The sequence below is a fragment of the Lycorma delicatula genome, chromosome 1 (assembly GCF_047948215.1).
Source record: "Lycorma delicatula isolate Av1 chromosome 1, ASM4794821v1, whole genome shotgun sequence".
Classification (NCBI taxonomy): Eukaryota; Metazoa; Arthropoda; class Insecta; order Hemiptera; family Fulgoridae; genus Lycorma; species Lycorma delicatula.
This window is the reverse complement of record NC_134455.1, coordinates 73,005,765-73,028,093: the sequence shown is the minus strand read 5'-3', so window position 1 is coordinate 73,028,093 and position 22,329 is coordinate 73,005,765. Positions and strand designations below refer to the sequence as shown.

Below are 22,329 nucleotides of genomic sequence, written 5' to 3'. Positions count from 1 at the left end.
CTTAGTTCTCATAACAGAAATACAATTTATACATGTACAAGAAACAAAAAAAGTTGGTCTGGATGATCTGTCAATTACGTCATTTGTCAAGAGAGCAAGATCTGTTTTACACATTCTGTATCAACTATAAAAACTTTTCTAGAAATGTATAGTGGTCAAGAAAAAATGTATTATATGAAACTCTTATATTACAACGGAAAAAATTATAACTAAAAAACTATAGTCCTGGAAGGATGAAACAAAAATAAATTTAATCATATTTTCTCATGGTAAAAAATTTGTCCAGTGGTTTATTTACCTATCTCTCTTCTTTCTTTGAGAAAATTACCAATAAAGCTGAACATAAAAAACTGTGAAATTTCACTTTAGGTAATTTTTTTCAAGAGTCAGGGATGGCATACAAAATTTGAATTATTTTTTACATGTAGGTGTATGTTAGTAGTTTTACCATAAATAATATTAATAGTGAAATACTTACCCCTAAACTTTTATGAATTTTTGAGAACTAAGTTTTTAAAAAATTCAAATTTTGGCGTCAAATAACTCTGATGGGGCTGGTGATAAAAATCTCAAATTTGCACAACTTACAGTGTTTTTGTAGATATTTATGATAAATAAAAATTTTTTTATGTATTGTACTAATAAAAAAGTTATAAACTTTTTCTCAAAGATCATGAAAAGCCTGTTAAAAGTGATACCATTTTGACTCACTAAATAAGTGCTCCAAGCGAACACGCATGCTAACAGAATACTTTTTACCAGAACACAGCCTCCTATTATTGCCTCTTTATAAAATAACACAACATTTTTAATTGCGTCGTTACTAATTCCTGCTTTATGTCCTTTACCTAACTCCAATAGAATGTCTTGCTCATTAATTAATCCTCTAGTAAGTCTAATCAAATGTTCAGACCCATTTAACTCTGATATTATTTTAGATCTGGTCCAAGATTGGATAAGTAAACTGATAATGCGAAGAAGATTGAGCTGGATTTTCATTTTCAGCAACTTTTGAGTCAAAACACAATTCAAGATTCTTTTTTAATTTTTCAGATACCTATTTATTTTAAATTTTAATGCTGATGGGCTCTGATCTGTGCTAATTTTTTTCAATTTTGATGGAGGTGATACACCCAAAATGCTACAAGCAGCATCCAGTTGTTCAATATCGTGATGTGCGGCAATGTATTGCTCTTGGTCTTCATATTCATATAGTTCTTTATTCTGCTGAGAAAAAATACTCCATTTTCCAGAGAAAAAATATTCCAGGAACTAAATTTAAGTTTGGAAAAATGTTCTTAAGAACCTTCTCTAATGTTATTTGTCTTAAATTTTTCTTAACTGTTTTTTTATGAGTTCTCAAAGGGTCATTATAGAACTGTCCATACAGATGTTTGAATTCTGACAAAAACTTTTTTTTCACAATATTTACAAACACTAGTGACATCTGAAATAGTATGTAAAAAATAAGTTGTTGGTTTTCATCACTAAATTCACAAATTTTAATTTGTGAAAAGTTCTTTTGGCACTGTACCATACACTGTTTTATGACACTCTTCATTAACATAAATTCCTATGGAACATTGTTCTTCCACTGTTTTATGTAAAATTACTTGAAAATAATGTAAAAATTTAACTGATTTCAAAATCTGAAAATATAACATATTAAGTGAAACTTATTTCTTTAATAAACACTTCCAAATACAGGATAACTTTGAGACACTTGGTAAAGATATGAACAGGTCACTGAGTAATGTCAGACTGACCAGTCTGTAACTGGAAAGCTAAATGAGCATAAATGCTCAACAAAGCATAAAATGCAGCAAAGCATAAATGAGCATGTTGCAACATGAATTTTCCTGATGACTAGAAATGATTTCAAGTGCCTGTTATAACATGAACACCGCAGTTGAATGGTTCAAACAAGTCTATTTCAACGATAGTAATAAGTATAAAAATATTATTAAAGTGCCAAGAAAAGATAAGAAACCCCCTTGGAGCTTTCGCGAGTCAAAATGGTATTGCTTTTAACAGGTTTTATTATGATTTTTGAGAGGTTATAAATTTTTTTATTTGTGATAAAGATCTACAAAAACTCTGTAAGTTCTAAAAATCTGAGATTTTTATCACCAGTCCCATCAGAGTTATTTGAAGCCAAAAACTGAATTTTTTAAAAAAATTTCAAAGTTGTAAAAAATTCATAAAAATTTAGGAGTACATATATCACCATTAATATTATTTATGGTAAACATATATTATTTTACTAACATATACCTACATATAAAAAAATAATTCAAATTTTGTATGCCATCCCTGCATCTTAAAAAAAATTACCTAAGTGAAATTTCACCGTTTTTCATGTTCAACTTTATTGGTAATTTTCTCTTAGAAAGAAGGTAGATAGGTAAATAAACCAGTAGACCAATCTTTTACCTTGAGAAAATATGAATAAATTGCTTTTCGTTTCATCCTTCCAGAACCAGTAGTTTTTTAGTTATTAATTTTTTCATAAACTCTTACAATCACAAAAAATGATGTGCGCACCGTAACAAAAATGGCCACCACAGGTAAACTGCTTACATAAAAAATTAAAAAAAAAAATAGTTTTAAGGTTCTGAGACATGTAGGTAACAAGTGGGTAAATTAAAATTTTTTTCGAATTGGTCAAACAACCACCCTTGGGTCACTTTAAATGGACTGACCCAGGACCAACCTATATTTGGATATGACTGGGCTTTTAAGTAGTTTCCTAGTTTATTTTCATTTCTATATTCATGATGGGAGACTTATGACAGTACCTAATTAATGAATAAGGTTTGATGGATAAGTCTTTGGTCAAAGATTCGCTTAAAACAATCTGGTCCAGAAACTTAAGTCTTAGAGGACAGCTATCCAGGTCAATATTGCACTCAGGGGTCATTTGACTGAAAATGTAAAATCGAAAATAAAAAACTAAACACAGATTTAGTTAATAATACCTGGTGGTATGACTTCAGTTACAGGTTTTGGATGAAGTTGTGAAAATGTTTTTTCAAGGTAATCTTAAAAAAAATTTAATTGTTAGATGCGAAGCAACAATCAACTACTCTTACTGGAAGAATAAAAAAACCTTCCATGAGCTTATTGTGTGAGTGGATTATTAAATCATAGAACTCGATAACACCAAATAACATTAGATAAAACTGTTTAAGATAAGAATCAAATAATGAAAACAACATTTTACTTAGATGGCAGTAGTGATGATAGCATCAATTCAAGTGTTCGTGTGTTGTGAATTTTTTAATGCAACTTTTTTTCATAAAAATATGGAAAAACAATTTAAATAAAAATTTTAAAAAAATCAATAATTATTTCTTTTAAATTGTTTCTTACTAAAATGTTTATATACACAATTTTACTTTCTTTTTATTATGACACTATTAAAAAATAAAATTTAAGAAAGTATGTGTAATATTATAAAATAGAATAATGGAATAATAATAAAGTATGCATAGTATTTTGTAATTATGTACAATAAATGTTGAAATAATTTCTTATTGCTAGTAAAATTTTATTTGATTGAAAAAAAAATTCCATTAACTTTTTTCCTGAAAATGACATTCAAAATGGGGGTGCAACTATATTTGAGCAAATAGAGTATATTTTCTAACAAAAATGTATGCATGGGCATTGATGGCATTAAATTTTAGACAAAATTAAAAAAGAGTGAGGGATAGTTTCTGCAATTTTGAATCTTTGACATTTTTACAATGGTTGTACAAAACTGAACTTTAATACACTTAAAACTTATAAGATATTTAAAATTCTAAAGTTTTAAGTCAATTGGATTTAGTGGTGAGGAATATTCACCATTATTTTGAAACAGTTTTTGTCTCATATATTGAAAACCAATGGAAATTTTGTGTAACTATAAATCCTAGCTTTTCCAGATTATCAACCCCAAGTATTATTTAATAACTATAATTTTATACCTTTTGAATAACATTGCACCAAATTCAGGCCAACTTAATGTAAGAAAAAAAAATTTTCAGACCCTAAAAAACAAATGAGCAGAATGTGAACTATACTTTAAATAACATTTTTTTTTTAATTTCATTTTCAAGACTGTAAATCCAACTGTAACAAGTAGATACAACTGAATTGTAACACAGATGACTTGGAAACTTTTTATAAAAATTGGGTTTCCATGAGATCTAACTTGTAGAATTAAAGAATTAAACATTTTTTTCTTAAACTTCAAATTATCTGTTTTTCAAGTTGTGGCTGTTATAAAAAATATAACATGAGATAGCTCTCAAGCAAGAGGATGAAATAAAACCCAAATTTTTTAATTTAATTTTTTTTTAAGCACATATTCTACATACAGTATAATTTTTATGATAATAAGGCCTTTTGGAAAAACAAATTTATTAATTCTAAGATGAGTCATTATTCATTTTTAATAATCTCAAAGTATTATCACATTTCATTTATTAATTTTATATTTTATCATACTGCTATGATCAAAATTTTCTCATCGCTTTCCTGATACATCTGCACAAATACTGGATTGGTTAGTACTTTAATTACCAATGATTCATATATATATATTAAAGCAGAAAACAAAATTCAGCATTGGTGGATTGTGCTGAATTTTGTTTTTTGCTTTTATCAATTACTATAGAGGAAGATATGGCAAATAAAAGAATTGATTTTATTAAATTAATATATCTTACCCTACTAAACGGCATCTATGTGAGCGCCCCCCCTTAGCTTGGCACCAATGTACCGATCACTATCGGAAAATCCTGATTCATTAGTATCAATTTCTAGAGGTAAATTTCTAATTCAACTTTCGTTATATAAATTTTTATCATTAAAAAAAAAATATTTTTACACAAGAGAAGAAAGAAGTAATCAATTTTGTACACCTAATAATCCCATTCCGAGACACTGCCCCCGTAAGCTCACCACAGCTAATATATTTACATTACCTGTGAATTCATGAATATAATATAGATAATATGCTGATGTAATCTATATAATATATTAGTGTGTACAGATCTAAATAAAATACTTACTACTGATTCCATCCATTAAATACCACATCAAAATTAATTTTAATAATATTTTTTCAATAATATGCTGTTAAGGAAGATTCACTAATAGTAAAAGTTTACTTTCATGGAAAAAAATTTCAGATTGTGTTTGGTTCAACAGACATAAGTCTGTTAATTTATTAATTATTGTAAAACCTAATTTATAAATTGATAAACCTTCCCTCTGTTTTTAATTTCATTTTTTTTACAGAATTTTTTTTATAATGCAAGAAATGTTTATGTCATTAGGTTATCATACATTATGTTTTAAATGAACAATTTTGTTATTATTAGTTAAGCATTTGACGTCAATTACATACAAACGCGCTCGTACACACACACTTTTTTTTTAAGAGAATAACATTAATCTGTTAAAAATTGTAGTTTTATCTGTATAAAATTAAATTTTGTTGTAAACAACACATAAATACAAAAATAAATAAACTCATTAATAAATGATGATTCCATGAAATTTACTTCCTATTTATAGTTCACTATTTAACTATACATAATCTGTAACTAAAATCATAACTGAAAGGATGGTTTTGAGTTTTCATCTTTATAGCTGAAAACAAAACGGTTTATTGTCTAAAACAAACCGAAAAGTCTCAGTTCACTGTTGGCGATATTAAAACTTTATTTTTTTCTGCATTCACCCATTAATACTTTATATGCTTGTACACAATCTCTTACTAACTCAGTAATGCAAATAGAATACAATTAAACAAACTAAAAGGTTTTACTTATTTACTATATTATTTTTTTTTTGTAAATAAATTTAAGACTTAAAAAAAGAAGATATATTATGGATCTTAATTGTGTTCTTGGTAGTAATATCTACAATAATTTACAATAATTATAAATGGTACAAGAAAGAATAATAGCAAAAAAGGACGTAAAAATTTTATGGTCCTTGTCACAAATCCCTAGACTTGGCTCAATGTGCTTACTATTCCTTCTTCCTTTAATACACGCATATTTTAACCTGAATGTATTTAATTCTCAATCATATTCTAATCTTTAACTTTTTAATAGTTTATTACCCAGCATATGTCTGGGGTGACAATGAACATCTTGCATTTTATACAAGTTGTTTCAAGGTTAATAAACAGCTACGGGCTTTCTTTCTTTTTCCTGTTTAGCCTCCGGTAACTACCATTTAGATAATTCTTCAGAGGATGAATGAGGATGATATGTATGAAGTAGTCTTGTACATTCTCAGTTCGACCATTCCTGAGATGTGTGGTTAATTGAAACCCAACCACCAAAGAACACTGGTATCCACGATCTAGTATTCAAATCCATGTAAAAATAACTGGCTTTACTAGGACTTGAACGCTGTAACTCTCGACTTCCAAATCAGCTGATTTGGGAAGACCGGGTTGGTCTAGTTAACCACTAGACCAACCCGGTGGGTAAACAGCTAAGGGTTGGAAAAAATGAAGCCAACCAAAAGTTACTCAATGTTAAGTCTCAGCAGGTTTACCGTACTTTTTCAGGTTCAAGTTCATAACTTTTTTCATATATAATACGTTTGTTTATGACTGGTTTATAGATTATTGTAGTTTGGTTCAAGTGCACTCTTTTACTCGCCAGACTATAATATTCTCCAAAACAGAATCATCGCTTCATTATTACATTTTTCTCCGATGGATGTCTACCCCTTCCACATCTTGCTTTAATTTTGAAACAGTGCTTTGAAATAATTACCACTGAAAATAAAGTTTGTGCATCACAAAATTTCAATTTTCTTATAGAAGGGTAAATGATCTACAACATCTGTGTGGAGAAGAGGGCTCAAAGTTTCATACGTTAAATTTTTATTGGCATGATGAAACAAAATGCTTTAAATAAGGGATTCATTACTTAAATTTCTAATTTAAGGGGGCTTAAGGCCCTTGTTATCTTATATGAAATTGTGGTTTTTTTTTAAGTAAATACATATTTTGACAAAGAATGGTTCTCCAATATCGTAATATTTACATTTTTGTTTATTGGTGTGGCTAGGAGACTTGAACCAATTAAGACATGTTTATTGTTAAATTTTAGAGCAGGTAAAAAAATTTTTTTTAAATAGTTGCAACTCAATATCAATTTTCTTGTACAATATTTTCTTGGTGGGCTACGACTCCAGTCTTGTGAGGATCAATAGATTCTAAATCACTTAGAGACCATTATATTTGTTAATTTGATTTAATCACAGACATAGTTTGAATATCGCAATATTGCTACTTTTTAACTTAAGGGGGCTACATTCTTTTATTACCACAATTTGATAGAACAAATTTGAAAAAGAATTATTCAAATATTTCAATTTTTTTAATCTAGGAGATTAGCAGGATAACATCATTGGAACATGAAAACCTGAATGCTTGGGAATTATTAAGTTTCTTAATTTTTTTCTAAAGGTAATTCATTTTAAAAAAGGACAGTTCAAACATAGCAATATTTTTATTTAATTGAGGAGCTAAGGGCCAGTGGTCTTTGGGAGGGAACAGGGTTTGAACCTCTTGGATACCATAATATATCTTAATTTATTCTTTAATTAAAACACATTCTGAGGAAAAACAAACAGTTCAAATATTACATTATTTAATTTTTTTTTTTAAACTGACAGTGAAAAATGTTTTAGTTTGTTTCTGCTACTGCAGAGCCAAATAATAGGTCTCAGCATAATGCTGGTATGTTCTGTAAGTTTGATATGTTATCAAAGTGAGAAAAAAAATGCCATGGTTTTTTAGCTTTCTTTTACATAGTTTGAATTTAATTACTTGTTGCTAAAAACCAACTGCGTTCAAATTTTTACCTATGTAACCAACTCTATTATCTTATCAGCTACCTTACCTATATGACACATAGACCTATTTAAGATGACATATCTTACTTAAACCATTAGAAATAAATAACAGATTAATATCATCTAACACAAAATAAAATAATCTACTAGGCGATTTAATTTATTCTGACAGCAGGCATGCACTTTTATTTTTATACAGCTTCAAACTGGACTGCACGTATTTTGTTTACAGGTAAGCTACATTTCTCAGAAATATCCATATTTGGATTACATCGAGTTCTAGGTCTCTGGGCACTCAATTGTATTTAATTTACATTAATGATACAGTGACAATGTTAGGTTAGGTGATTTGATAACCACCTAACACAAACAGATAATATTGCAGCATATCTTATTAACGGCAGCAAAATTACCCTTAGTTGGATGAGGCTGTTGGGTTCAGAGACAAAAATGACATCACCTATGGTTTTAACAAAATGGGTTTTTTCTGAATAATAAGAGAGCAGCAACTACCTTCTATTAAAGTTGCTCTAGAATAACTTGAGTAACTGATATCTGCATTCCCAACTAACAAAAATGTTCATCTATTAAATTTGCTGCATGTAATAGTTGAGGTTTTAACACAGAAACTTTACTAAAGAAAAAAGTATGTAATAAAATTTATTTATTGTACTGATACTGTATTGAAATTATTGGAACAAAAGAATGATTTTATAACAAAAAACTATTGTAAGAGTTTGGAATGCTTTTAAATTCAGAGATGCATGTAAGAATACTTTTAAAATATTAAATATATACATTGCTATATATTTATAAATTTTAAACTACACCAAAATTCTACTTGATAACCGGTTATTTTTTTAAATATTTTTTAATATTGGAATGATTCTTATTACGATTTAAAATTATAACAGTATTCTTCTGCCATGTTTCAGTAAGTTTAGTTTTTAATAAAATCAAATTTCTTAAACTCTTCTTCATGTTTAGATGATGTTACTTACATAGATTTTCTCAGAATTACATTCTCTGCAAATGCTGCAAAATTTTATTTGTTTACGGGGCAATTTAATGAAGTTATTGTACATCAAACCTAAAAAATTTTGTTTTGCAACACAAATTTTTGTATTTTTATAATAATCTTTTTTTCAAAAATTGCTGGAGAAATAATTCTGGACACAGAAAATACTGTTTTTCTGATTAAAAAAAAAACCACTAAATTTACCCTTCAAGTTCTAAGAACTTCAGTAAGGTTTTATTTTACCCTCAGAGCAGAAATCAGGGCAAACATTATGCAAACCATAACTTAAAAACAAAGCGTTTCCGAACCCATGTTTATATCAACTTCTTTCTTTATTTTAACTTGTAGAACTTGTCCTAAAATTCTTCCAATTTCTTTGGCAGACACTCTGTACACTGCATAAGAGATGACATACACATTATCTTATCTTTGTAATTGTATCTTATCTAAGCAATCTAATTGGTTAATAAAATGAATGAATTATTTTTTGCTTGATTAATAGTTCATTACTTCACCACGGAAGATTGTATGTGGGAACATGGAAATGGAATTTTGTAGTATATGAAAAATGCCATGCCTGATCAAAATTTGAGGCCAGGACACCCAGCTGAGAGCTCCTACCAATCTGCCATGGAGATTGGCATTTCCTGACACACGACTCTGGCACTTTTTTTACAGGGTTTGCTACACTGCAGTACAAGTCTGTTTGGTCATGGATTGCTAATCTTAGTAGTGTGGTGTAAGACTCGCAGGCCTTGTAAATATGATACGATTGTAGCAACATATATCTGATAACACTAGTAATTAATTTTAAATTATTATTCAGGATTATCTATAATATTAGCACAGTTAATTATTACATTTAAATTAACAAATACACAAAACCTCACACTGCACTATCTTTTTACTAGCCTCCAAGACCTGTATCAATCACATCTTGTATTATTTATTTTAAAAGAGAGTTTTATAAGCCATAAAGAAAAGGACAAAATGAAAATATTAACCCACATTAATTTATTAATATTATTTCCAAAATGGACTACTGAGAACTGATATTTCACATTCTTACTTCCACGATAATGTTCAATAAAAATAATACATTTTTTTAATAAATATTTCAGTTTACATCCATAAAAAAAATTGTAATATTTTTCAATATTAATATAATAAGGTGTAAAATTAAAATACATAACAAAACCATAATATAAGATTATAAGGCACCATATAAATAAATCTGCAATTGTATCATTCCAAGGCTGAAAATATGAATTTTATAAGAAATCTATTATTTTTAACAATTTTTCATACTGGTTCCTACAAATTTTTCTTTTACACAATATTTACGGCACAGTTGTCTACAAATCCTTAAAATGTACATGTCTTTGACAAACCTATCTAAAAGCACATGCCCATGACTAAATAAATGTAGCAGCAAATATAGTACACTTTTTATAGGGTTTATCCCTATGCTTTATTTATCTTCAAACAATTATATACCATATCAAATAATTATTTTACGCAGTCAAGCAAAATTTTGATTCCAATTATTAATTTTTTCCCTAATGTGTAAGTTGCTATCTGTTTAACTAATGAACATGAACTATAAGCAACTCTCTCCACGGCCTAATGAGATGAGGATGGTATATATGACATGTAAATTAGGTGTTGTCTTGCACCAACTCAGGCCAACCATTCTGCCTTGTATGTAATTTTTTAAATAAAACTTGAAACATGTTTAGTTAATATTTATAAAATGATGTGCCTAAATTTTTTTCATACAAAACGTGTACGACACAAATTTGTAAATAATAAATGCAGCCCACACAATTGTGTACACTAAACCAAATATGGAATTTTTCTTTTTAATAACCTTATTAATATATATAAAGTAATACCTTGTTTAACATAATAGAATTATGACAAATAAAGAATTATGACAAATAAACAAACAACTATGGACACTTTTATAGGTAGTGAAATCTATAGTAATAGATGTAAAAAAAAAACAAAAATCAATTTAAATGATCCCTTCACTATTAAAAGATCAGACTTAAATATTTTTAAGGACTGGATCATTTTAGCAATCTTCTTTTTCTACATTTCTCAGTACTTCATTCTTAATAATTTCAGAACACATTATTCGATTCTTTGAGAGGAAATACAAAATAAATATTGCTACACAAACAGTCTAGCAAAATGAATTTTGCATTTTATCCAAGTAGTTCAATATAAACGGTAGAAATCAGATAAAAATATCATTATTCAGGTTTCTAGTAAAGTAATAATCATATACTTGTTCACTGCTACTGAAACTTAATTAAAATTACTCGCAAAATTAGACTTAATTTAAAAGATTGAGATATAGACTTTTAATGGTAAAATATGTTAGGTTTGGCCCTCAGAACTGAACCTGCAGCAGAAAATACAAGTGTAACTAATTCTAAATGACAGAAAATAAAAGACTTGTTAATAAAAACAATCGACCACAGATAAAACTGTTTTAAGTCATTTCATTCAAAATGGAATGCAAACATAAGATTTTAATTATATAAAAAACATAATATGTTTAAAGTTTATAAAATTGCTTTACATCTAGAGAATAAATTGATTATCAGATATCTTGTACTTGCACCTAAAGAATGATTTATGATAACATACCTGAAATAGAATAAGAATCCAGTGATTTATTCTGGCTATCAGTGAAAATTAATAAACTTATAAATAAATAAAAAACTTCAACAGAGCACAGTATTGGAATAAAATAAAATGGCAAGGTATTATTAACACAAATTTTAAATGTTATATTTTATTTGTATTAATTTATCAAACAGCTGTATATTTAATGTACATATGCATACAGTTATATAAAATAAAATTAATAATAAATAAATATCTCATTACTAGCTGTGTTTGTGTTTTGTTTTGTTTTAATTAGTAATCTAACCTCAGTACGATTTTATGACAAGATTATTGGGCGTAAAATTTAATGAAAATAATAAACTATAATAAGTATCAGGAGTTCTTACAACCATTTCATCTAAAATATATTATCCAAAAAAAATTTAACATTTTCAACAGACCTTTCTACAGGAATAATAGATTAATGCACTTCTTCGGCTACTACTTTCCAAAAAAATATTTTTTGTTAAAACGAAGGCTAACTTTAATACCATTTTCGAATAAAAACACTCGATAACTTATTGTTACATAAAACATTAACACCTAATACTTTATTCACAACACATTAATTGATATGCTATTCTGAAATAAACATCATAACATAAAACTTTTTATCAGTATAAACATCACTAGCACATCTGACGTAACATCGTATGTTGTCAGTATTATCATTTTGAAAACAAACCGATCACGAAGTAACAGACACATCTAACCTAAAGTTTAGTCACAACATGAGATCATAAATCGGCAATGAATTCATTTAAATCTAGCGTGTAAGCAACGAACAATATTAAAATATAGACTACTTTCCAAATTCAATACTCACAATAACTCAATCTTTATATAAAGGATAAAGAAATTGTTTCTTTTTTATGTGAACACGGATTAAACGAAGAAAAAATCCACGTACCATCTCTACTACAATACTTTTACAATCTTAAATTTATTCACTTAAAAAAAACAATTTTTTTAAAAAGAAATCACTTACCTTTATTATCTCATTTCGTACAAAAAGAAAAAACGATTTAGTCTTTTCTCTGTGATCCATAATTTTAATATGAACCCACTACATGTTCAAGTATTGACTCCCGGGACCACAACTACCTAATATTTTTGTATTTTGGAACGACTTTAATTACATGGCGGTATGAAGTAGCACGCACTAAACGTAATTTTTTTCATGGAGAAAATAGTGGTTTTTCATAAAAAATAAGTTTTATTAAGCTAATTTGAAGTATTATTTCACTTTGAAAAATTTACGTAATAGTGTGGTAACAGATTTTTTGGCGGTTTTCAATTTAATCAGGAATTAAGAAAGTAAGTTGGTAAAATTAATGTGAAGCAGTGTAGCTACCTGTATTTATGTATTCAAAAAAATTCACTTGTCTTACTAAAGAACAAAAGATTTACTCATCAAACACAATTATTTTAAAAAAACCATGCCAGAAAAAATTGTAAACATAACCTCCAACATTAATACTACTTAAAAGCAGTATTAGTAAATAAAGAATACTTATATTTTTCTATTACTGGTCGTAATGTAATATTAACTCAGAACTTATCCTGCTATTTTCATTGCAAATGAAATGTATTCAGCTAATTCATTCATACATAGCCACCACTTTTAAGTTTTCTATATGGTTGAAGACACTTCTACTAGCAAATTTATTACATGTACTACAATCCCTATTTTTATTCATAAATGAAATTTGAAGTCTTCAGAACAGAGAGTATAAACTCTAAATTTGGATTACAAAAGTTTTTTTTCCAGTAAACTAATCTTTTTAATATATGGTTCTAAATTTAGCTGTCCTCTTGTGTGATATAGGTAATGAAATGTGTTGAACTACTATAATGCCAAACCTAAGCTGGAAATCAGGGCTGTGATACTGAGGCAAGTGGATCAGTTTTTCTTCATATTATGATATTATCAAATAAAAACACGTTTTATCTGCATCTTAATCAGTTAAGACAATCTTTCATAATTGCAAGCTGTTAAGTGATTTTCTTTCCTGATTATATTTGAATCTAATTGAAAAATATATATTGTGTATTATCGTTCTACTGGTCTGAATTTTGCTGTTGTTTTATTTCTAGAAACATTAATCCCAATTTTTTAATAATTACCTACTTCCAATCCCTATTAATGTAATCTTGTGGTGAAACTATTGAAATATGACAGCAATTACTGAAAAATGAGTTGTGATTATACTTTTATTTCTTGTATGCTGTTCAATTAAGAGTTTTTTTAAAGCTTAAGAGCCTACTGTTAAAACAGTAAGGTGCAAAGTTAGAGTAGTGGTGAGTAAATTTGATACCTATTAAAAAGTAGTGATGAATACATAGTAATATTGTACAGTGATAATATACATTTTCATAAATAATTTTAAAGATAAAAATCTTTGTGCAATTTTGAATAAGTGTTTTCAATTGTAAGGCTCTGTGACCTTTATTAACTCTTTTTTAGTCATGGGTGATCTGAAAGAGCTCAAAGAGATATTTCATGGTTTTTTTTTTGGTTTTTTTTAAATTATGTAATTATTAACCTTTTGCTCCTCTCCCCCTCATCATTTTACTATTGGCTGACTGAAGAGTATGCAAATTTAGCGGTGTTCAAGTCACATTTATTGTGCCTGATAAAATCATTTTGGTTTTGACGTGTAACAGTAAAATCATAATAAAGGTGAAACTTAATATTTTTCTTGAATTTCAAGATGTAGTTTTTACAGAATAGTGAATAATTTTGAGTTTATCTTATAGACTAACTAACTACCCTCTTAGAAGTTGGCTGTGAGCTGACAGATTACTGCCACTAAGGTAATCGTTACAGTTTAATATAGACATTTGAATAGATTCTAACAGAAAATATAATTTTGTTTAGGAAAGTATGTTGGGGACTGCATATGCTTCATGATGATGACAGTAGCTTGCAGAATGAGGAGAGGAAACAGATACAGTAGCGCAGAGCTTTAAAAGAAGAGGTAAATGAGAGTGATCAAAGGGAATTTAAAAGAAAAAAATGGTTATGATGGTAATTTTTGCAATTGTTACATTACAGTACAAAAAATAAAACATAAAATCACAAATCTTTAGTCTTATAACAAAAAAAAAACTCCTCTGCAAAGATCTTTCTTTTTCTCTGTAGCCTGTGGAACCACCGTAAGGTATTACTTCAGAGGATGGATGATATGTATGAATGTAAATGAATGTATTCTTGTGCAGTTTCAAGTCAGTTATTCCTGAGAAGTGTGATTAATTGAAACCCAACCACTGAAGAACACTGGTATCCATGACCTACTATTCAGATCTGTATAAAAGAAACTGTCTTTACTAGAATTTCAACCTTAGAACTCTTGACTTCAAAATCAGCTGATTTGCAATGATGAGTTCACCACTAAACCAACCACTAGGTTATTCAAAGATCTAAAATATCTTTCTTCACCTTACAATTGAAGAAGGAGATCCCAAAAAAAGTTGAATAATATTTATAAAGTTTGGAATCTGTAAATTGATTAATATTGAATGCTATTGTATGACAATTGATATAAAACATTTTGTATGCTCTTATACGTAGCAGACATTATAAAGCATATCACCTGAATTTGAAGGAACGCAAGTGAAAATAGTGATAAAGTTGAAATTTTTAGACTATGTGTAGGTTAAGGTATGAGATTTGATGACAATAATATGAGCCAGACAAGGAAATAAATTTATAGGTCAGCACCTGTTAGACTGTCAAAAAGTACGAGTACTTTAGTACAAGTACTCATTTGTGTTGGAGAAAATTTAACAATCAAAAAGATGTTAATTGGCTTCAGAGCTAAATGTTTTCAGCAACAAGACAGTAAATGTGGTGAAATTATAAGTAAGACCTGTAAAAAATTCTAAAAAAACATTACTTCTCATTATTGCTACACTAACTATAATTTGTTTTTTGAACTAAAAACTACAGTTATCTATGGTTGGAACTTTGAAAAGAAATAAGCCTTGAATATCACCAGATTTCAAAAATAATATAAGTGAGCTACATTTTTCTTTATTTGGATTTCAGGTTGTGAAACTCTGGTGTCAGAATTGCACTAAGAAGGAAAACGTTTGTTCATTTGCTCTCCAAGCTCTGTAGTGATGACAATAGGTAAAAAGTCAGGTGAAGAGAAGAAAGCAGAAATGGAACTTTATTGCAAAACCAAATTATGGGTAGACACTATACTCGTAGACAGTCAATTTGAGAAATTATAAATTGACTTACATAACTGATTTTTTATTCATGTTTTGTTTATTTATATTTTACTTAACAGTATATTTCAATTAAATTATGATGTATAGTAGCAGTGTTAATTAAGAAAGTATTTATTTGTACATAATTTATTTTTGCATTCCTTTTTAAAAAAATATTAATATTGACATCACCGGGTAAAAGAAATAATTTTTTTTTGTCTCAGGAAAAAAATATGTGATTCGGATAATGTTTTTTCTCCTGAATTGAAATATAATATCGGTTTTCCCCACCATGCAAGATTCTGAGAGACAGGCATCAAACATTTTAATACTTTCTGCTTTCTTAACTACACAATATTCAAACATTTGACTCACCTAGAAAGTAAGAAATGACAATTTTCTGCTGTATTTTGCCTGTGGAGCATCCCTCTTGGTGGTCCAACAATAATCAGCCAGCATATTAGGATATTATTTGCCTTCATACTTCTTTTCCATAGCTGAAATCTCCTGATGAAGGTCCTGTGCTCATCACTCACTGAGCCAAGATTTTCCAGGAAGAAATCTAGGTGCGAGTGCAGGAAGTGTACTTTTAAAGACATATTTAAACCCAAATTTTTATAAGATGTTATAAGATTGTTGACAATATCACAGTAATTTTCCACCTTTCGATTTCCCAAAAAACACTGAGTAACATTCTTGAATGCTTGCCAAGCTGCTTTCTCCATTGCATTCAATAGATCCTCAAACTTTTCATTATGCATTAGTAATTGTATTTGTGGACCACAAATATAACTTTCTTTAATTTTTGCATTACTCATTTTAGGAAACTTCTGTTTTAAGTTCATGAAACCAGGAGTATTGTCCATGGCTTTGATGAAATTCTTCATTAATCATAGTTTAATATGTAACAGAGGTGGATACACATTTTTAGGATTACACAATGGGTCATGCTTCACATTTTTCTGTTCAGGAATGAGTGATTCGCATTTAGGCCATTCTTTTCTAATGAAATGGTTTTTTCTGTTCCTACTACCCCATTCACACAAAAAACAACAGTACTTTGTGTCACCAAGCTGCCGATCAAGAATAAGTGCAATTATCTTCAAATCACCACAAATATTCCATTCATACACTGCATACTGAAGCTTTTCGAATGTAAATTTAAAGTTTTTGTATGTTTCTTTCATACTAGCAGAGTGAGCCACAGATAATGATGGGAATTTATTGCCATTATGCAGAAGCACAGTCTAAACCAACACTAGAGGAATCGATGAACAAGCGCTATTCTGTTGGGTTATGTTCATTACAAAGTGTCTCAATAAGAGGAGAAATGTCATTAGAAAACACTAAGCCATTTTCTTCAGTCTTTAAATTCAGAATATAGATTAAGATAACTACACATTTTTGTATTCGTTTGAAGAAGTTCCATGCTTTTATTCCGCCTAGTGTGAAATACAAGTTCTATGAATTTTTAAGAAAAAAATCACAATTCTGTCAGATAAAATTCACAGGCAAATTGTGACCGGCTGAATATTATGAGTAACACTAAAGGTGGTGCCATTTATATTTATTTCGAGAAGGGTGAACGAGCATTCAGAATATTTCTAAAGTAAGGTCGTCTTTGAATTTCCCGCCTATATAAGCGGTGTAACAAATGGTGCTTGTGTAGCTCAGTTATAACTAGAGATGGTCAGCGTCAGTATTCAGTGGTAATGGATGATTGATTGAAGAAGTTGATGATAGAATTCGAGAAAACTGGCACATCACCACTTCAATTGTCTTTGATGTTTCACTATCTTCTATTCATGAAATTTTGATTGAAAAACTGACTGTAAAAAAAATGTGTGCCCGATAGGTGTTGAAGATCTTACCACACACAAACAAGGAAAAACGTCTTGCTGCAGCAATTGAATTTTTGGGACGTTACAAAATTGAGGGAGATGAATTGTTTGAGCTCATTGCTGCCTGAGATATAACCTTCTTTCTTTTTCTGTTTAGCCTTTGGAACCACCATAAGGTATTACTTCTAAGGATGAATGAGGATGATATGTATGAATGTAAATGAAGTGTAGTCTTGTACAGTTTCAGGTCAGCCATTCCTGAAATGTGCGGTTAATTGAAACCCAACTACCAAAGAACACCAGTATCCACAATCTAGTATTCAAATCCCTATAAAAGTAACTGCTTTTATTAGGATTTGAACCTTAGAACTCTCAACTTTGAAATCAGCTGATTTGTGATGATGAGTTTACCACTAGAGCAACTCGGTGAGCTTGAGATGAAACCTGGATTTCCCCTTCGAACGGCAATCAATGCAATGATGACATTCAGCATCTAGAGTCTAGATGCTCTTCGGTCTAGATTCTAGACCGAAGAACATTCGATAAAGAAGCTTATGGCTACTGTTTTTTAGCGTAAAAAGATTGTCTTGCTTGTTGAATTTAGTGATTAAAACATATTGTGAATGCTGATACATATTGTGAAACATAAAAAGATCTTAGAAGAGCTATAAAAAATAAACAATCTGGAATGCTATACCATGGGATTTTGTTTTTCCATGACAATGCATGGCCACACACGCAGTGTGATGATTAGAAAATTTTCAATCATCCACCTTATATGTCTGATTTAGCACCCAGCTATTATTTTTTTTCATTTACCTTAAACAATGGCTTGCAACACAAGAGTTTGATGATGACAAGCATTGAAAAATGGCATTAATAAGTGGTTTTTAATTGTTGGCTGCAAAATTTCTTGAATTTTATGAAAAATTTGTTGATGTTGAAGGCAGCTATTTAGAAAAGTAATAAATAAATGTATTTTTTACGCATAAGTAATAATCTTTATTCGTATTTTTCAGTTTTGTTTTTATTCAAAATGGACGTTTAAAAATACTCCTCGTATATATATTTTAATTTATAAATTAAACTTGAATATAAATATAAATTTATTATTTATGCAGGTTTTCAAATGATAGTGCTTCTTATTTGGATTTTCTCTCTTTAATATAATACTAAAGTTAGGTATAACTAAAGTTATTCCTAACTTTAGTGTTTCAAATGTCAAACAGTTTCTACCAATTAATTTTTTTATAAACAATATAACAATAAGTAACATGCTAATTACTTAAACTGGTAAAATTACTTATTTGTATAGAATAATAAGAGTTTTGGTTGACAGGGATACTATTTTTGTATAATGCAGATTTTTGATTAGTAGTACAAGTTAACATTGAATTTAGAGGAATTCATAGCAACAAAAAAAATTGTATATGTTACAATTAAATGCTATTATAATAATTTTAAAGAAAAACTCATATTATATGAAAGCTGTTAAAAAAAAATAAAAGTATTCACAGTTTCATATTTGTATATATTATAAAATGTATTGAGTATGTAAAAGAAAGAAAATTAAGAATTTTGTTTTACTACTGTCACTTTTGCTTTTTTTTATATACTAAGCACTTTGAAGTTAAACTTTTCAACCTTCTTAAAAGTTTAAGAGAAAAAAATTCTAATATAAAATTTAAACTAAGATCTACTTGACTGAGAGTTTATTAATGTTTAAATGAGTGATTCAATCAGCCATACATGCTGCAATTGGTTATTCATCAATTAATGTAATATTATAGTTAAATTAATTAATTATCTTAAACTATCAAATAGGTAGACTCAAATTTGCAATTCAAAACTTTTTATAAACTTTGAATTGCAAATAAAGAGATAGAATAAACAAATATTTCAAAAAAATATTTAATCTCATTTTGTATTAGTATATTTTTACCGTTTCTTTCAGCAAGCCTAGTTAAATCTTGGAGTTGGTCTTGTCCATTCTCAGACCAACTAGACCTGAAAAAGGGCTTTAAATTAAACAACAAGAACATAGAGTAACAATACACAGATATTCAAAATCTCATAGAAAAAATTAACATGGGTTTGACCTTAGTTCATGTAGATTACAACAGTACGAGTTAGTAGTTTACCATTGCAATGAATTTATTGATTTGAACAATAGTTCAATGAAGTTTGAATTAAAAATATTTTGTATTAAAAATCTATATTTTTTAATTTCTATATTAAATTATTTTAAACTGTTTATTTAAAACACTGAATATAGAACAATTATATTAACAGTTGTATAAACTTTAATTATTAATAGAATTTGATTATAATTAAAACTGTTGACTGCTATGCAAGCTTATTACTACTATTATGTTTTTTAATGACTCTTACAAATCATTCTGCTCCAGTTATTTATTAATGGGTCTTATTACACAGTTTTTTATGATAAATGTTAACTTAGTACATAAGGATTTACAAGACTAGAGTACACAAATATGTGTATTATAATTATGTATTATCTTTTTTCTGTATTTAAACAAATGTATCAATTTTACATCAAAATTCTTGATTTTTGGTAAACTATTTAAACATTTTTTTTAGCTTGTTAAATTTTGCTCATATATAAATCATATTGCATTTATATTAGCTTAATTAGATACTATCCAAATCTTTATGAGCTTAATTTATAGCATATGCTTTGCATGGATATTTGTATTTTAGTATTATCATCTTTTTAAAGCAGTTTTCAACTTTTCACTTCTTACTTACAATTGTGCAAAATTTGCACAAAAAAGAATTTCCACGTTTCCATATTTGATATGTTTTATCAATAATATTGTAACTTTTCACTTCACTTTGCATTGATTTTGTCTGTGCTTTTTTTGAATAGTAATTCTGAAACATGAAAAGTAGCAGAATTAAAAGTGAAAAACAGTTTTTGATTACTTTGCAACTCTGCTTGTCATTTGGCAAAGTTTGTTTTGTGTGCAAGTGATCCTGTTAAATATAACTTTTCTTAAAGTTTTAGTTTTCTCAGCTAAAAATTTATTCATAGAGATCCATGATTTAATTATCATTTCTTGGGTTATACTCAGTTCAAATTTTGTAAACAAAATCTTCCTTTTATTAGAAATGGCCCCTACAACTATCATTTACATGGCTGATGTTCTTGTTTTTTTTTTTCAAAGAAACTATTTTAACTTTATTTGCAGTTGTTTATATGTAACCAAAACAACTAATAAAATTGCTTATAAGTTACCCTATCTGTAATTCTTGAAGGCTACTCTTCAAAATATTATTTTGCAAAGTACATTCTGAAAAGTCAAAAATATTTTAAAAAACAGCAATTCTTTTCTTTTTGTAGAAAGTAGAAAGTGTAAAATTTTTTATAAAAAAAACAACTTCTTACTACTTTTTGCTTTACACCTTTAACTTTTTTACTTTTACCTTTAAAACAGAAAAAATAAACAAAAAAATGCCAAGAACTAAAATTACAATTTTTTTTTTAATTAGACATTTGTTTATTGGAGAAGAAATATACTCATACTAATTAATATTAGAATTCAGTATAACGAGAACTCAAGAACAAGTAAATATAACAGTTAAAAACTTAAATAAAAGAACAGAAATGTTATATCATTTATAAAATTATTATTCTTATAATTACCTTATTACTTAATTTTAAAAATTTATTTGATTGCTTTTACTGGTACTGGTTGCAAATTTCACAGTTTCAACAAACTCAAGAATATAAAGAAAAACGATAATTATGCAGCTAAATGACAAGAGAAGCAAAAAAAATTATTTTCATAAGAAGTAACTGTGAAAAATTTTTCAGAAATTTATGTAGTTATTGAACACAGAAATTTGGCATTTTTCAAGTTCCGATTTTTTTTTCACTTCATTTCTATTTTACGTGCAATAAAAATGATTCTTTATAGCTTACATGTTCAAGATTTTATTCCTGGACATATAAAATATGCCATTTTAATAACTTTTGATTATCATTTCATACAATTATCTAATTAAATAAATACTCATACTTTTTATAAAATTAAATAAGTAAGATTTTCACAGTTTTTAAACCTTTCTTCTTCAAAATTTATAAATATATGGAAATTTATTATTTAAGCATAGATTTTAATTCTGTGACTAGTTTACCAAGTTTTAAAAGCTTAAAAATATTACAATAAAAAAAAAAATTATAAATTTTAAAGATAACTTAATAAAAATTAATTATAGCTAATAACATGAACTGTATGTTTACAATGATTGAGATTCTACACATCTATAGTATAGTACATCTTACATGTCATATGGTATATATCCTGTATATTTTAGGGTAGTCTCTAACTTCTGAAGAAAATATAATTTTTATTGGAGCATATATTTATGCTAGTTAAGAAATAATCTCATTGATCAATCATGTGTTGCTCCCATCTGGGTTAAAATGCTCCCCAAAATTGTGAGGGATTGCTGCTGATGGTCACATGTTGCATGAACATATGCTGTTTAACTCATATTGTAGTTTCTCAAAAAAAAAAAAAACAGAATATTCTTTGCACTATGCATCCATTTTTCTTATCCTAGATCCCTTTTTCCACAGTTTGGTTTTAAGGATGTAGATTGGGCCCTCGGACATACCGAGGATGCTAGACTCTATAGAGCCAGTGTATTCTTGGAGTAATCTGGTTGGGG

General features: G+C 28.1%; 1 protein-coding gene and 1 long non-coding RNA gene across 3 annotated transcripts in view; one reads left to right on the top strand and one right to left on the bottom strand.

Annotated features, from left to right (window-relative positions):
* Hmgcl (hydroxymethylglutaryl-CoA lyase) overlaps nt 1–12,666 on the bottom strand; it is a 100,375-nt gene extending 87,709 nt beyond the window's left edge. Inside the window, exon 1 of one of the 2 annotated variants that reach the window (XM_075356530.1) lies at nt 12,561–12,666. In XM_075356530.1, coding sequence (XP_075212645.1) covers nt 12,561–12,620 — 60 coding nt within the window. In that variant the 5' untranslated portion in view covers nt 12,621–12,666. Of the gene's footprint in view, nt 1–11,973; nt 12,289–12,560 lie in introns of those variants that run through there. The other variant, XM_075356509.1, reaches the window with a different exon arrangement.
* A 15-nt stretch (nt 12,667–12,681) lies between these two features.
* LOC142319348 (uncharacterized) lies at nt 12,682–15,910 on the top strand. Its single transcript, XR_012755176.1, has 3 exons — nt 12,682–12,889; nt 14,454–14,603; nt 15,624–15,910. It is a non-coding gene; the product is annotated as an uncharacterized LOC142319348 (long non-coding RNA).
* Nucleotides 15,911–22,329: the final 6,419 nt, after the last annotated feature.